General features: G+C 38.3%; 1 protein-coding gene and 1 long non-coding RNA gene across 9 annotated transcripts in view; one reads left to right on the top strand and one right to left on the bottom strand.

Moving 5' to 3' along the window:
• Window positions 1-1,319: 1,319 nt before the first annotated feature.
• RER1 (retention in endoplasmic reticulum sorting receptor 1) lies at window positions 1,320-9,139 on the bottom strand. 2 transcript variants are annotated; one of them, XM_055703805.1, is made up of 8 exons: window positions 8,991-9,068; window positions 6,377-6,456; window positions 5,974-6,059; window positions 5,319-5,423; window positions 4,165-4,264; window positions 3,593-3,671; window positions 3,316-3,451; window positions 1,320-2,424 (listed from the first exon to the last, which is right to left on the bottom strand). In XM_055703805.1, exons 3-8 carry the CDS (start codon window positions 6,052-6,054, stop codon window positions 2,335-2,337), a joined length of 591 nt encoding a protein of 196 aa, XP_055559780.1. In that variant the 5' UTR covers window positions 6,055-6,059; window positions 6,377-6,456; window positions 8,991-9,068; the 3' UTR covers window positions 1,320-2,334. The 2 variants fall into 2 exon arrangements, with proteins under 2 accessions (XP_055559780.1, XP_055559779.1); XM_055703804.1 differs by lacking the exon at window positions 6,377-6,456 and having other exon boundaries at window positions 8,991-9,139.
• A 115-nt stretch (window positions 9,140-9,254) lies between these two features.
• Window positions 9,255-17,608, top strand: part of LOC106631071 (uncharacterized) — a 189,547-nt gene continuing 181,193 nt past the window's right edge. For 6 of the 7 annotated variants that reach the window (XR_008731631.1, XR_008731630.1, XR_008731632.1 and 3 more), the window contains exons 1-3: window positions 9,255-11,146; window positions 11,769-11,875; window positions 13,388-13,475. This is a non-coding gene — a long non-coding RNA (uncharacterized LOC106631071). The remainder of the gene's footprint in view (window positions 11,147-11,768; window positions 11,876-13,387; window positions 13,476-17,608) is intronic. The other variant, XR_008731633.1, reaches the window with a different exon arrangement.

Here is a 17,608-nt window from a genome sequence, read left to right on the forward strand (position 1 = left end):
CTTAAATTAAGATAGTTATTTGTACTGCAAAGATCCCGGTTGGTAGTTAACAATTACATCTTCAAGCATTATCATAAAAAGCCCAACAAAATTAGTTTTAACTTTTCATCGTATCTATGAATGGAGTAAAAAATAGTTGCTGGTAACTATGCAAACACTTCATCATTACAGTACAAAAGTGGTTTTCAGAACTGCAATACCATCCCTTTCTTATACCAGAAAACTTTCAGGCATCCCTCAGCTATTTAACAGTCAAGGCAACAGTGGAAGAAGAACGGTCCATGAATCAAACCATGACTACCTAAGGAAATCACTGTCTGATTCCTTACTAAGAAAACAGTAAGGAAAAACATTTAGTTGCATGTAAAAACAAACAGGAAGCAATCAATCACTGGGAAGTATCTGTGAAGTTGCCAAGTCAAGTTTTTCATGCATTCTACAGGGGTAATTTATTTTTAGCACTTGAAAGTGATAAAAATAGAGCAAAGTTTAACAAAATGCCATCAAACTTTTCTGGCCGTTGCACACCAAGAGTCAGCTAGGGAACTGTACTGGTGTCCCAACACCATCTACATTCCCTCTTGGAAAACTGGTAATCCCACTCAATGTGGAGCATCTATGCCTACCTAAGAATGAAAAAGCATTAATTTCAAGTTGCCACTAAAGTCTGAAATTAAAAGGAGGTAAAAATGCCTGATTTGCAGTGGACATTGTTAACACTCTCTTGTTTAGGAGTCATCCCAGCTGCTAGTTTTAATAAAAATAACTATTATAAACATGGTATTTGCCTCCCTGATTTGCATTCAGAAACTCCAGCAAACCTGAAGACAGCTTCTCCAAGTCAGAGCTTTCAGAATTTTACACAACAAAACTGCACGCATCCATGACTGGTACTTTTACAAGGCCTTTTCTGGACACTCTGTTTCCATAATTTAGAATTTGACATTACTAGTTTCCACACTTGCTAATAAAACAAACATGCAAACAAGCAAAAAACCAACAATTCAATGTGAACTAAAACTACCTGTCATCTTCCTAGGATTACTGGAGGCTGAATTCCAGAGCTCCATAATGACTTCATTTGACAAAATCAGATGAAAGGGTTCCTACATACATTTTCCAGTTAGGTGTTTGCTGAAGCTGCCACTATCCTCCATTCAGAATCTTCAAAGAGCTAATCTTTTCCTACTTTCTGCAACTGAATGCTCCCTGAAGAGTTGAAAAAGGCATTGCATGGAGATAAATCGAGGGTAACCATTACTGAAAAGGAGTCATAAATACTGTTAGATCAATGTATGTATATAAAGATAGAGAACAAGTAAAGGGGGACACTGTCTTTTAATAAACTTTGGAATTAAAAAGTCACTTAATAAAACTGCAGTTGTATCACATGAAAAACTTTACATGCAGGTCATTTATCTCTGATTTTTTTTTTTTATTATTTTTCCCCATAGAAAATGAAAAGTTGTGTTAAAACCCACACAGTTTCTCTGCTGTGGCCAGTTCGGGCATATTCTGAAAGGACTGCACATCTTAAATTAATAAAAAAAAACCCTTAATAATGAAGAAAGCTCCAACTAACAACAATTAAAATATATATTTTTATAATTTCAGGTCCTTAAAGGAAGTTGCGATAGAGTCTGAACAAAATTTTGAGTCATCATGAAAAAGCCCGATTTTAGCATCTGCTAGGAGATGTAATGGTGAAACTGGCATTAAAACCCAACACAAATGAGTAACTTTAGAAGCTATATGAGTATTTTTTCCCTAGTGCAAAACCCACAATTTAGTAGATTTCTTATTTCTATCTATATTTGTTTGGTTATAATTCAGTAATACCATGCATTTACGAAACTGGCTTAAGTTCTGCATCTATTTAGATCTACTGAATTTTTCTATGAAAATAGCACATGGCCATGAAGCAGAAAACAGCATCATGTGTGCCATCTGACATTTTTCCTCCACATACGTGCACAGCACTTCAGGGTGATACTGAGCAGGATAACCATGTAAAAATATCCAACTAAGCCATTAATCTCCCCAGTGCAATGGACCTTGAAAGAAATGCATAATCCCAAATCCATGGGATTATCCAAAGTTTCTCCAACTTCTTACAAAAGATAATAAACTCAATGCAATTTGGTTAGAATGCCAGTTTCTTCAAGAAACTGATATTTCAGATAAAAATAGCAAGATCCTCTTAAAATGAAAATTCAACTGCTTTGTCACCACTCTTGTTAATCGTTTTTATGAAGAAAAAAGGCATTGTTACAATGGCTCAAAAATCGTTCCTTTAGTTAGAAGTAGAATTGGTCAACAGGTTGATTGCATCTTCTAGCTAGCAAAGGTCTTTCCCACATCATCCTTCCCTTTGTATTTCCTCTTGCCATGTGTGAAGGGTATATATCTGTATTTTATCATGTGCTGTAAAGAGAAAAGATCCATTTTTGAGGCAAGAAACATAATATTTACAAGTGTTTTATAATACAGATTGTAAATTACAGAATCCTCTAGAAAGACAGTTCTTCAGTATTGTAAACGTAATGAAATACCTAATTATACATCAGTTTACATGTAAACAGGAGTATGCGCCCAATCTTACAAATCTCCAGTTTGGGTATACCCAACAACTTGCACAATACGGTGAAGATTACTGGTTGGGGGATCACAGGAAACCGGAGAGAGCATAGAGGTATTAATTCTTTACTACCCTCATATCTTTCATTTACAACTTTGAATAACAGTACTTATCCAAAATTCTGAAAGTCTGGGGAAAAAAAATTGGTTCTCTTTGTAAAATGCCAACAAGCCCTAAGTAATTTGTTAAAAATGGTCTGAATGACTTGGCTATGCTCTTCTTCCCCTTCTCTCCATCTACTTTCTCACACCAACTTGTCAGAACTTCCCTTTTCACCCATCAGAGATCCTACAAGACCTCTTCATTAAAAACAGCCATAGTTAAGAAAGGAAGTGGATGAGAAATTACAAGACTCATCCCTGCATAAAAACCAGCTATTGAATTCTAAGATCAAAACCTTTTGAAAGCAAGCATAAAATTTTGTGATGCAGTGTATGATGGCTTCTTCCGCCACCTATTTTTGTTTCCCACTGTCAATATTTGCTCAAATTTGTTCAAGAGTTGCAAATAAGCAACTCTTGAACTAATGTTCAAGTATTAGCTGTTCAAGATCCTCTAGTAAAAGAGCTGTGTGCAATATATTTAATACCTCTGAAGTGCTCAACCGGATGGCCAGTTTGGAACAATACTGTAAGTTCTGACATCAAAAATGCTACTGTCTGTTCTTGGCAACTTACCTTGATTTGCCTCTTCATAGTGATACAAAATAGCATAATGAAGTACATCACAAGGATTGGCCAAAAAACAGGAACGTTGAAAGCCTCAAAGAATGTACATGCCATAGCAACCAGGATTCCTTTAGTGGCAGAGTGCCTTAAAAATAATACTAAAAATTAATCCTTCAACCCCAGCTACCAATAATTTGATGCAGATATTTATATTTTTAAATATATAACAAATATATAAATATAAAATATATTTAAAAACAGAGCACAGGCTGACTGATCCACTCACCAGAATTTAAACTCTGGAAGCCTCCTAATGAAAGGCCGAAATTCTTCATTTTGCCTTGTAGGTAAGGAAGGACCATCATCTGAAAAAAAGAGGGGAAAAAAAAACCCAAACCACAAACCCCCTCACACTAATTTTCCACACTGTTTGGACTCCAAGGTTTTTTTTACTTTTTATCTTTAAAAAAAAAAAAAAAAAAAGGAAAACTTTTCACTGTTATACATAGATTCCAGTCACAGTGGCTGTTATATTATAACTTGACATTGATTTCCCAAGAGAAAATAGGTAACAGAAATGAATGCCAAGTTGCTTGAGTTACTATGAGGAGAACTTAAGTCACACGAACCTTTCAAAAACATATAAAACTAATACAATATGGAATGTGTTCCAAGTCCTGAAATAAAACCCAACAAATTTTATAGTAATTCCTGATGTCACATTGTAAAGATTTTTTGCAAGTCTAAAAATACAATGTCATGCTAAAATTGCACATCTTCACACTACTGTATCAGACAAAAAAACCCTGGAAGTTTAACCAAGTTCAAAATTATCACAAAATAAACTAGTCACCATACCTGAATCTTCCATTAAAGAGGGGTCTACCTTTGGCGACAAGAAAGCTATAAAGAGATTTAGATGGTAGATTCCCAAGGCATATGTCACAATGTACCAACCCTGAAGCAGAGAAGAAAAAAGAGCCAAGATTTAAGTCTTCTTGAAAACCATTTCAAGGTACTAATTTTTCAACAAGATTAAACCACCTTTTTGCTTCCTTGAGAAGTGCTCTTCTACATCCTCACATTAACATGAAAAGTTTTCTGGACTTGTTAAAAAAACACCACTAAAGATTCTTGCTGTATAAAATAAGCATTCTGACTCTATGAAAAGATGAAGTCACCTTTACTAATCTATTTATTTATGTACTGACAGATAACATGTAACAGTTCTCATTTAAAGCTACCTAATTACGGACTAAACTTACTGAAATACAAATAAGCAAGATGGAAAACATGTAGCTTGAAAAGGCTAATAGAGTTTAATTTTATTTTTTTTACGGTATCCTACTGTAAGCCTAATACATCAATCAAAACAAGCCTTAGAACACTACAGGAGCACAAATCTCTCATGTATTGATGGATTTAATATGAAAGCTTTTCTCAGGCATCCAGTCGGTATGTTCAAGGTCTCTACATATAAAAGCAGCATAAAGGTAGTAAACAATATAAAACCATCACTTTTTTCAGTCATCTTTGCAGGCTTCAGTCTGTTAAATGTTCCTACCACTACCACCTGTACAGCTTTCACATTCAATCTGTAACCTTAACCGTTCTTAACTGAAGACTGGCATGAACTAGAGACATCCGATTAGTGGAGAAACAGTCTGCTGCTGGCCTGCAGTGATAAAAATGCTGAAAAAGCAATTCATTATGTTTGCGTGACAGCAGGTAACCACTGGCTCCCAAAAATGCTGTTACACAGCTTTAGTATTAAAGTAAAAACCTAACTGCAACAGAACTTTGAATTCATTCATTCTCCATTCTGAAGCAGTAAGTTTAACACCAACAAGATGTGCTCTTTCTTCAGACTATCTTAATTTACCATCTACTGTGTGCTAAATGATACTGTATGAAATTCCAAAGTAATACCATACTTCAAAAACACTCTTACACAGAAAATGGAACAGTAATGATATCTAAAGCTACTTTAGCAGTAAATCCAGTTTTCTTACCTGCAGTAAATAAACTCTAATCATGTAGATAAAACTCAGACCCAAAGTTACGATCCATCGCACTGCAGTATATGGAGTAGATTTGTCTAACCAGGACTGGTAGATCTAGGAAGAAATATAAAGTGTACATCTGTAAAATACATGATGCACAATGAATAGTTTATTACAGGGTAGCATTAGAAATAGTAAGCATTTGTGAAGAGTATTTTGGGAAGGTGAGCAACGTGAAACATTTGTATTCTTTATTACAAATAAACTGATTTAAACAAACATACTTAAAAGCATTTGAAAAGTTCCGTATTTTTACAAAGGCAAAAAGAAATAATCTCCTAATGCCTGGGGCATCATAAAGCAATTTTATTTTTCAATATTCTACGTAAGTTTCCTTTCCTTCAGATGAATGACATGAAATCTGAAGTCACTCCTCATTTTTGACAATACCAACGTATTTTCACTTCCCAATGCCACATATATGTCTAATAAATATTCCATTAAGCTATGTATTATAACATGTTATCTATTTTTTAAAGGCTTCAAAAGAAATCTTTTGTACAGATTGTAGTATTTCAACAACTTATCAAAAAAGTAATGAGTTTAGGAAGTTGCACTGAGACCTATTTCTAATGGAGTCAGAAAAACCCTGCAGAAAACCAACCTGTCCGAGTCTTGAGAAAAATCTATAGACCACAGAAGGCTTTCCATGCACAGACTCACCAATACTGTCCCCTTCTGACATGGTTGCTGTGGAAACAAAATATGATACATAGGTAACATTTAAAACAAAAACCTAAGCTCAGAGAACCTTTACTGTACGTTATCTGAACCAGCATTTGGAGATGATACTCTTTTGGATAGCCCTGTTTGATCCAAATTATATTTAATCAAGTATTCTTAAAAAGAGGACATTTAATCCAAAATAAATTAATTTGTAACAGATACTGTCAAGAAAGCAAAGAACAGGATATTTTACAAAGGCAAGAGAAGATCCAATCAATTTTAGGGAGGGGAAAAAAAGTCTATACAAAAGTGCAGGAATAAGCCTTGTTAGATATCTTCACCTTGATAAGGCAGGAGCTGACTTATAACATCTAAGCATTGAGATATGAACTGCAGCACCACCCTCCTGTCACCTCAGTTTCTAAAGGCAAAGAACAAAGCCAAAATAAATCTTTTTTAAATACTAAGCAACTAGACAGTGAGGAAGTTTAAATTCAAAACTCGGTCCACCAGTGGTTACAGTCAAAAAACTCTACCGTAAGTACCTAAACTAAATCCCTGCCCACTACTAGAATTACTCATTGAGTTTATCTATCTCTTGAACACGAAGAGCAGTCACAGAAAAGTTTTGTGCATGAGCAAAACTGTACAGTAAGAGGGCCAATATCCTGAACTCAGTTAAAAAAATTAACCAAGGACATTATTTTCTAGTACATGATTCTGCTACCAATTTAAGATCTTTATTTTTCTTTTCAGTTAAGCTCAACTAAGTTTTACAGTTCACTTCAAGATATAAAACAAACAAAATAAAATGGATTCTAAACAGAAACATTTTTGCCACATCACCAGCAGCAATCCCTGACACTACTTCCTGGAGTCCTCATCTGTGGGTGGGACTACATAACCCTGGGATAGTGGGAGTACTTTCAGCCCCATATAAATATCTCAAGAGCCTCAGAGGATAATAAAGATATATGAAACATTTACTAAATCAGAAAAATGTAAATTCTCTTAGAAGGTGCAATACAGCGACTGCTGCAAAAAATAATTTGAGACCAAGGACAATCTAGGGAGGCACAGAACCTTAAAGTTGTGTATTTTTGCAGTAAATATCTGAAATTTAAATCTTCTGGAGTAATCAGCAAGTAGAAAAAAGGAGTCCTGTTAGACTTGAAAAGAGAAATGGAATCATTATGAGGCTTCAGGAGCTGCAGTCCACTTGAATTCAAGCTATAGCTAAAAAGAAAAAAAATGTAATAGAAATTCATACAATATAGCCTACTTCTTTACAGGCAAAAGGAAGAATTACTATTCTTCCCATTCACTGCACTGCAGAAGAAAGAAGTTACTCAGCATTATTAGCTGAGCATAACTTCATGCTTTGTTCCGAGTTGTTTTAAAATGTCCTGAAGTATAAAGTCATAACAAAAAGATAGCCATTCAGGTCAGAGAGCCATTCTATAAAGATCACAATCATAAAAACTCATATTCTCAAAATTAATTTTACAGATACATCTGTAGCAAATAGAAGCAATAAGCAGACCTAACCTTATAATCTTGTAAACGTGAGCCTATGCAGATCAAGTGAAGAATCATGTATGTAAAGCTACTGATGGCTTTATGATGGAGTAGGCATTTGTGATTATGTATGACTGTTATACACACAGTTCTTCCACAGCAGACCAAGAAATACAGCCAACACTGCTTTACTGAAAAAAACCCTCTCACTGGCTCTGTTTAAGTAGCATAGACTGATGTATAACACATGACATAGTTTAGAATTTAAGTTAATATTTCTTGTCACATTAAAACTTTTCTGAAAGAGCACCTGTAACTAGACAATTATCAAGAAAAGCAATCTTAGGCATTGCTTTGCAAATAGTTTACAGTGAAGACAAGTCAGATCTCACTAGCAATCCTTTCACAACATAATGTAAGGTTTTACTCTTCAGCACGAGTTATAACCCTTTAGCCACTTCAGTAAAGCCCATAATCAGAAAGATATACAAGGATTAACATAACAAACAACTGGTTTGCTACAAGCAGTATACAGACTGCTACTAAAACTCAACCATACCAAGCAGGCAAATGCATGACCTTCAACAATTATGCTTTGTACCACGACTGTTATGGTAATATCAGTGCAAATACCAGTGCACAGCTGGTTCTTAAAAATGACAGGACCTGGGGCAGCAAAGGCCTTTAACTCCTCCCTCCATCACCAGGTACGGAGAGGCACAGAGTTCTCAGACAACTCCCTGATCGTTCCATCACTAAATTAGAATCCAAATGAAGCAGATAACCAGCAAAAACACATTCCTGCTCATCCAAGTTGCCTTATCGTGTAGAGGAAACATCTTTGAAGAGAGAGCAACACACTCAAGTGATTTATTTGTAACGGTGCATGGACAACCACAGGAGAACAGCTCACTGGTTGTGCAAACTAGGGGGGTTTTAACGCTAAAAAAAAGGCTAAAAAATAAAGCAGCAGTTTTAATGTCCTGCGTTGCAGCAGCACCCTGGGCGTCAGAGGCTTACGGCAGCCCCACGGGCTGCGGGCCCGGCGCTGCCCGCCCTCACCCGGACAGGGGGTGCGCTGCGGCCGGGCCGGGCCCCCCGCGGCCCCGGAGCGCGCAAGGCCGGCGCGGAGCCTAGGAGCGCAGCCCGGGAGCGGCCCCCGCGGCGGCAGCGGGGCGCCCTGAGGTGAGGAGCGCCCGGGAGCGGCGCCGTGACGAGAGGGACGCGAGCCCCCGGCCGGCCGGCCCGGCGGCGGCACGGCCCGCAGCAGCGCCTAGGCCGCGGCGGTGGGCACCCAGCGCGCCGGAGCCCCCGCGCTGCCGGAGGGACCCCTCGCTCGGGGGAGCCTCCCGCCCCGGGGCTGACACCTGCTCCCACCCCTCCAGCCCCGGGCTCCGGCCGGGCCGCAGGCGCCGGCGCGGGGCAGCAGCTACTCACAGGCGGCCAAGCCGGGCCCTTCCTTCCGCTCCCCCTCCCCCCGCTTCCACAAACCCAATATGGCGCCACCGGCGGGGAGGGGGCGGGAGCCGCTTCTGCTTCCGGGCCGGGAGGGGCGGGGGGAGGCAGGCGGCGGTGCGTGTGAGGGCGGGCCGGGCAGCGCCGCGTCGCGCCGCGCCATGCCATGCCATGCCATGCCATGCCATGCCATGCCATGCCATGCCATACCATACCTTACCATGCCATACCATACCTTACCGTGCTCGGGGCGGGGGCAGGGGCAGGTGCGGCGGAGGGAGCGTTCCCTCAGGCCTGCCGGCGGCCTGCAGCCAGCGGGGACCTGCTCTGCGCGGCCGGTGGCGGGGCGGGGCGCGGCGGGTGGCGCAGGTGCAGCCTTGCTGCCGTGCAGCCGGTGGCGGCGGCCTAGGCCGTGAGGGGAATGGCGGGGGGGCGGCCAGGGCGGGCGGGCCCGGGCTCGGCGAGCTGGGCCCCTGCTGTGTTCCTTTCCCGCCTGGGCCCGCGGTGCGTGTGGCAGCGAGCCTCCCCCGCGGCCGCGCCGCCTCAGGCCGCCCCCCACCAGCGCCGAGCCCGCTCTCGTTAAGCTGAGGAGAGGCCGAGCCCGCGCTCCTGTGTTTAAGCCGATGTAAATACAAGCGCTTTTCCTCTTACGGGATTGCTTTATTTTCCATGCTAGCGTTTTCGTTTTACGCAAAGGTGGCCTGTCACAAACGCTTTGTTTTCTGGCTGTTTCTGTGTGGCCTGTAACACTTAAATGACCCGTAGATACTTAAAAGCCTGGGTTCCCGTTACAATGTAATGTGAATATAAACAGTAAGCACAGTAATACATTTATCTTCACATAAACGTTGTCTATACTGAAACTTTAAAATCGGTATCCTCATGTAAAATCAGCATTTTTGTATTTATTCGATATTTGATCTAGTCTTTTTGTATTGTTCAAATAATTTCCGTTGTCTTAATGCAATGGGCAGTGTGAGTGCAGCGGCCTCAGGCGGGTCTTGTCAGGGGAATTGGGACCTATTGGGGATATTCTGGGCCCTGAGCTGAGGAGCAGAAATGGATTTAGCTTGCAACAATCCTTTTAGGTTTGTTTTTTTTTGCTTGTGTGTTGTTTGGTTTTGGTTGGTGGTTGTTGGCTTTTTTTTAAATAGGCTCACTTGTAGTTTTTAAACCTTTTGCACGCTACAAGACAGAACAACAAGGCAAATAGATCCCCTCTTTTCACATCATACAGTGAATAATCATTACGTGTAGAACTTCCATAGCTATAGAACTTACAGACTGCTTGGATGTCAAATCCTTGACTTCAAAGGCTTTAATAGCTGTGATTCCAGTCTGTTCTATTAGAGCCAATAGGGAAAACCTTGATTTAATGGATTTAGGATTTCTGCCTGGTAAATACCTTCAGTTAGGGTAAATGTTTAGACAGAAAGATAGTAAGGCTTGAGAAGGGTCTGAAGCATGTGAAGGTGCTAACAATATAGATATAAATTTAATCATATAAAGGAGAAAACTTGAAAAAAGGGGGATGTTTGTTGAAACAGTTTGGAAGTATTGTTTTATTTTCTAGGACAGGACAAGCTGTTACTAAAGATGGAAGTTACTATGGGGGCAAGTTTGTCAAAGGAGAAATCATAGGGAATGGATTTCAATACTGGACATGAACAGGTGATCCTGTAACTATTACATTCCTTTAAAAAATAATATCCATATCCCCTTTTGATATATAAATACATATCATAAGCAGCCAGACTGGTTTAGTCCAAGTTGTCAGACTTCCATGATATTTATTGAAGAGTTATAGTTTTCATATTTTCTTGTTGCCCTCTCTGGGTTAACCTTCAGTCATCTCAGAAAGTTAATCAAATGCATTAATGGTAGAAACCAGAAACATGTATCACCAATTTTTTATAACAGTCTCAGTCCTTCAAAGATGCTCATATATGCAGAGTTGTGCTCATGTGAAGTGCTTCACAAGATCAAGCCAAAGATGTTAAAGGATTTAAAGAATTTGAATAAACAATCCCTTATGGAGAGGTGTCTCATGCATGATTTGCCAGGGGAACGTTTCAGTGAATTCACTCTCTTCTAACATCCTGAGCAGAAAGAAGTTCTTCGATTAAAGATCTGTCCCAGTAAGTTGCTCCAGAAAATAATTTTTCCTCTTTCTCTTTATTCCTGTACAGCTAAGTCAGTGACTTCACCTAAGCCCTTTAGTCAACAATCTGTAAGGCTGACAGAAAATAAAGAGTTACCACCTGAAATACAGTGTATCACAGAAAAAAGGGTAAATACTTGACAGAAAAATAGTTGTGTGTCATTCTAAGTTCACATACATCAGGACATTCACATTACAGTACTTCTGTAATTTTTTCTTCTGTAAGTTTTTCAGGCTTTGACACAGAAGATTTGAATGAGTACATGCCATCAAAAAGCTGTTAGGGTGACTACGAAATTCAAGTACTACCTCTGTATGTTCCTTAACCATAAAAGAACACAGAATAAATCTTTTCTTTTTAACAAATCACTGTCTTTTTAAAGACCAGGAGGATTATGATTCATTAGTTTTAAAATAAAGACTGAATGAGCACGTTTGTAGTCTTCAATAGACAGCAATAATAAAAAAGTAGTTGTTAATTACAAACTTACAGGCTTTAGAATGTCTTCGATTTGTGCTTTACAAGTGAAATACCACTTATTGGTGAACTTCAAATATGTTTATTTCTGTGTTTAACTTTCTCATCTATTTGGTTCAAGGGAACACTTATTTCTGGTCAGTTTGTGTTTGGAAAGCTCCACGCATGAAGTCTTGAAACATAAAGATGGTGGGAAATACAAAGGAGAGTTCTGTGGAATGAGAGAAGGTAAATTAGACTCTTTGAGTAAGCTCTGTTTAAAATTTGCTCTGTCAAGACTGAACAGGCCTGTTTAAGCTGCATAAATACAATTATTTAATGATTTCATTTTTCAAAGATGGCTTTGGTTTACTGAAAGCTGGGAAACTAAGCTCTTGTTCTCACTTTATGTTGACTTAATCTGTGAGAATTAGTTTCTGCTTCAAAAATAAGCTATAAAATGCTGAGTTATGTTTGAGTAAGTATTTAGAAATAGTAATGTTTAGTGAAATTTAGAGATGGGGAAAAAAACTGTTACTGGCTAGGCTATAATCTACAAACAAAAAGGCCATACTGATGTTAAGATGCAGAAAACAGCTGGCACTGCTGCGATTGTACGAATAGTTTAGTAACATAGCATGGGAAATGGAATGGTTGCCTTATTAGTTTTCAAACAGAATGAATTGTTAATCAGGAAACATTTTATGTCCAGCTTTCTTTACTTCTAGTCACTTTTTCATATTGAGGAAGTAAGTACATTTTAAATTATGCTTAAATGAAAAAGGGTACAGGTGAATTCTAGGACTCCCATACTTTGGCCAGATACAAATATGGTACGGCTTGGTTGACTGAATTTGTAACATTTGCATCATATGAGAATTTGATACTCTTAACAGCCTATGTGCATTGATTGGCTACAGCCTTGGAAACAACTGAAATGAGTTTTTGAGGGCTCCTGAATGTTGAAGTAATACTGTTCTGGTTTTCGTTCGGAGTCAGTCTAGCAGGACTGAAACAATTGGGATCTTGCATGTATTTATGACAGAGTTTAGGTACAGTTACTCAGGTTTGTAAAGAATTTCTTAATTGACTCAAATGTAACCAATGTAGTAGTATCCCTGTCAAGCTCCATGTTGTGGTATTTGCACTGGAGTCAGGTTACTCAGTGGTGCTAGTGCTTGCAGTAGCACTGAATAGTAAGATCTTTGGAGCACCAGTTTCATTGTGCATGCAGTCAGTTTCCTGTTCTGGTTTTACTGTAGACATTCATCCTGTATAAAAACTATGCGCATGGGGTTTGGTGGTATTATTTATTTGTTGATGTTTCCTCATGTTTGGAGTTTACTGTGCATAGTACCCATGACTCTGATTTTATTGAAGGTAGATAACATTCTGCTAACTTAAGCCATCTGTAATTTGGAAATAAATTCAGAAGGCTCTGACTGAAAAGTTGCTGAGTACTTACCAGAAATGGTCAGGCTCACAATGAATGAATGAATAAACAAGATTTTAATTTGCAGCTTGTTGCGGGGTCTATAATTCCCTTTCTCCCTGAGGAAGGGTTGGAATGCTGTTTTTAGAGAACTGAACTGTACCATTTCACTGGTCACTTAAAGTTCAGGGAAAGGACTGTAAGAGTGTGGAGAAGATTTGACTGCCACTGGTTATTGTTATTGGCTCACTTTCTCTGAAAGTCTGGTGTACCAGGTCACCAAATCTGTTTTCCTTTAAGAATTTCCTATTTGTTTTTCACTGTTTTAGGAATGAGGACAATTATGAAGGAGCCTGGATTCTAGACGAGTGTCAAGGTCATGGAATATTGCCTTGTGCTGCTGGAACAGTATATGAGGTATATTAAAAAAGACTCATGAGAAACTGTGCTGATTTGTTTGAATAAGCTCAAAGGATCGTGGTAGAGGATGCTTCAGGCAGATAAACGTGAAAGGCCTGTGTTTAGAACTAGTACTGTTAATTCATTTAACAAATTTAGTCCCCATTTTTAATTGAGTGACAGGAGATTTCAAATTTGATTTACTTAGGGTTTTTTTTACTACATTATAATAGTCTTTTATATAGTTGAACTTCAATTTCAGTTTGACTTTTCTTGGATATGTAGTCTTCCTGATAGTTTTATTGTGATTATTATTTGGAGTATTCCTTATTTGTAAAACAGGAGTAAACATAGTGATTTGGGGGTGGAGGGAAATGTATGTGTATGTATTTATAAGCACATACAAATACTCGTACTCACTGACACCTACTTCAAGGTAGCAAGATCAGGGAATGTATTTTCAGTATGAACTAAACAGCAGGATAAGATGTGGTGTAGATTATTTTCCAGTAATTCAGTGAGATGACCTTGAGGCCTGGGACATAAGGACCAAATGTTGTAGCGTGTAAATGAATTACTGCATTGCAAATCAAGAACAGGGTTCTGTCATTGCAGTCACAGTATTTGAGGGTTAAAAAAGAATATCTGAAACTTGTTACTGAAATTTTGAGTAACAAAGTCAGGTCTAATCTGTGCTTGTCTTGGGATTTTTTTTTATTTTTTAATTTTATTTGACATCGTTTCGCTGGTAAGTGTTTGGAGAGAGATATCCTTTGAAGAAGTGGCATTTTATGCTTTGGTAGTAACTTCAGAACTTGAAAACAGTAACTTTTAATTGTTGCATACATATTAAGAATTGGAACAGGCACTACATAAACTATTTCATTACCCAGGTATAACGAAGTTCAGAAATTTAATACTGGTTTAATTGTTTAAGTCTCTTTTGCTTTCTGACTTTGATCCTCATTCAGTTTACTTTGTTGTTGAAAAGAAGGGGTCTCCCTAGGTTTAGTGGAAATTCATGGTATGTTTTCAGGGAAGCTAAAAATTACAGGGAAGACTATTCAATATAACTTTACTACCTTTCTCTAGCCAACTGACATTTTTTCCTGTGGACATGAAATCACAACCAAAAGTCTACCGAATACTGTTTATGTAGTTAAAATAGATCATAAGGCACTTAGGTATCTTGTGGTTTGGTCTGCTATTGATATATACATAAGCAGATATGTTGGCTTTTCAGTTAAGGGTTTGGTTCTTATTTTGCACCTGTCAACACCCCCAGATTTCTTTTAAATATACGTTAAAAGATATTAGTTAAATCTGTTAATCTAAACTTAATTATTGAATACAGTTTAAAAATCTTTATGTATTGTTCCATGAATATAGGAAAGTTGGGAATTAAAATCAGTAGGACAAGATAATAAATACTTGTTAGATAAAGAAGCAGATGACAAAAATACGTACAAGTGCTGTTGTGCATTTGTTTTATTATAACCTATACACTGTTAAATACAAACGGTGTTGTTATAATAGCTTCTCACTTTGTGAGACATTGAAGACAGGGTATTTTATGCATATAGATGTGCGCATGGGTGCACACACAGTTTTGTGCCACTGGGTGTCTCTCTAGCATCTGTTTTGAGACTGAACTAGTAAATTCTTCAGGCTTACACTTCCTCAGTACCTCGTCTGCCTCTGTCTGGTTGTAAGCATTTAGTACTATATTTAAGTTTGCACTGGATATGTGCTCAAAAGTGAGGAGATACTTTGGCCAAAAAAACAATCTTGACAGTACTGACAACAGTATCTTGTCAATTGACTTAGTGTTTATATTATGCAGAAAATAGGACAACCACATAATGCAAGTGTTCACCCAGCATACTGCTTTCAAATTATATAACTTAACATGAAACAACAAAAGCATATAAATACATTTTTTTCAGGCGAAATGATAGGTAACAGTTCTTTAACTTGTTACCATAGAATTATGAAAGGGGTAACCAGCCTTCTGGAAAGGGTCTAAGTACCTGTGACCTCCACCTTACAGGTGAATGATTTAGTTGTGTGTTTCTGCAGTTTTAATCTCTCTGAGCATGCTGCTTGTGGAGCCATTCCCCTGAGCGGTGGTAGAATAAGTATTATTCTCCTTTCCATCTTTCTGCCCCAAACGCTGCCTCAGATCTTAAGTTTTCTGTGGCTCTGTCATTCTCTGTCAAAATTGATAGTGTGCCTGGTCACTTCTTCCATTTCAGATTTGAAAGCTGACAATAATATACTTTGAGAATAATAATCATGAACTGAATGGTTATAGAATTTTCAATACTGCTCGTTTTTTTCAGTAGCCAGTCCTGACGCAGTACAAGTAACTGGTGGAATCTACCACCTGCTTTAATGATCTGTTGTTGTCAATGAAGACTTGAAAAAACAATGTGATCCAGTTAACCACTGGGTTTCTGTGCACAGTATTCATTGTTTGTGCCAGTACGTTCCCAACAGATACGGTAGTAGATCAGTATACACTGAAGTCCAACAAAACTCAAGGCACAGTTCCAGCAAAACATGAGCCTACATAATATGGAAGTAAACAGGAAATATGTGAAAACTAATTAGAGGATTTATGTATGGGCAGCACAGGGGACAGGAACCCAGTCATAACACAAATGGTAAGAATTGGTTCAGTGCCCAAAAAAGGGCAAGCTACTAAGAAACTCAAATTAAGGATCTGGAAATTCTGTCACTTTGTCTACATTAACTTCTGCAGTTTTGGAGTTTGTTTTGGATAGGCAGATATCTCTGTGAATATCAAACTTTATTGCTGATCAGTTAGTGTGCCCATACCTTGTACAAATAGTTTTATGCTTGTAAACTGTGTGTAACTGTAGGGATTTTGAAAAAATCTGATACTTTTTTTTCCCCTTTACTGAAGAAGTACCTTGGACATACTGAAGTAATCTGCTAGAATAAAAAGAACATGGGCAAATATTTTGAGCTCTAGGGTATTCTAGCATTGCTTCTGTGTGGTATAGAATGGATTGAATAATGCTGAATTTGTCTGTTTTTCCTCTTTAGTTTTGATTGTAATGATGTCAGGGCTAGATTTTTAGATCAATCTTTTGTGAGTGATAAATTTTTAGTAAGTGGATGCTGTCAGTTAATAGCATATTGTAGTTCGTAACCCTTCAGAGATTCAGGTCGATTAAATGTCCAGTAAACAAGCAATAATTATAACTATATCAACAGAGGACTCCAATAATAACAAACAACTCTGATTTATCTACTGCTTAACTATAAAATTGGTTTCACATTGGGTAAAAATGTTGTCAAGAGATGCAAGATAGAAACTATAACTGAACACTAGGGAACGCATAACAAAACCAAGCCCCTGAAAGCTGCTGATTTTAAAAAAATTAAGTAAATAAGCCACCCAGTGAGCTATGGTGGCCTGTCTGGTTTTCCTGCATTTGTATGTGCACACATTTGAGAATGAAAGAAAACAACTACATGTACGTGAAAGGTTAATGAGGTAAAACATTCATTTTCTTCATGAAAGTGTTTCCTTTCTGTGATTTCTCATTTCTGGCAGCTGCGTAAGTCCCAGTAAGCAGATGCTGTGTTCCATTCTGTCCCTGTTGCTACTTCTTTGTGTGTTTTGGCTGTGTGTAGTTTGTCTTCTTTCCCAGAGGAAGGCCTGCTGTTTGATACACCTGTTAACCACACTAAACAGGTGGCAAGCCTTATGGGCTTTTTCACCTGCAGGCTTTTGTTCCCCTGCCCCCCCTCCCCCCGAATCCATTTGAGTTACCTCTTTGGAAAAGTCATAGTTTCAGTTCCGATGTAAATTATTTAAGGCACTGGAATTTCAGTTGCTCAGAATTATACTGCATACTAGTGGATAATATGAAATTCGAAGATACAATAAATCTTGATTATGATTATAATTACAATTACAGTAACCATATAAAAATATAAAACTATTGCTGATATAAAGGCCATGAAAAGCCTCCACACTAGAATGTTGAGTGCTCTTATTTTAATTGCTTGTGGATAGGACCACTAACTAATGCATCACTCATAGCTCTAGTAATTTTTAGAAGTTAGCTGAGTCCCAGTAGTGGCCTGGAAGTGGGCTGAACATGTTTCTGAGTGCA

This window comes from Falco cherrug, chromosome 3 (genome assembly GCF_023634085.1).
Source record: "Falco cherrug isolate bFalChe1 chromosome 3, bFalChe1.pri, whole genome shotgun sequence".
NCBI classification, from domain to species: domain Eukaryota; kingdom Metazoa; phylum Chordata; class Aves; order Falconiformes; family Falconidae; genus Falco; species Falco cherrug.

Excerpts from the sequence above, each read along its gene's own strand:
- RER1 (XM_055703804.1), bottom strand. The coding sequence starts at position 6,054 with ATGTCAGAAGGGGACAGTATTGGTGAGTCTGTGCATGGAAAGCCTTCT. Across the intron at positions 3,672-4,164 it reads CTCTTTAATGGAAGATTCAG|ATGATGGTCCTTCCTTACCT; the intron begins GTATGGTGACTA and ends TCTTTTTTTCAG. Across the intron at positions 2,425-3,315 it reads CTATGAAGAGGCAAATCAAG|CACATGATAAAATACAGATA; the intron begins GTAAGTTGCCAA and ends TTCTCTTTACAG.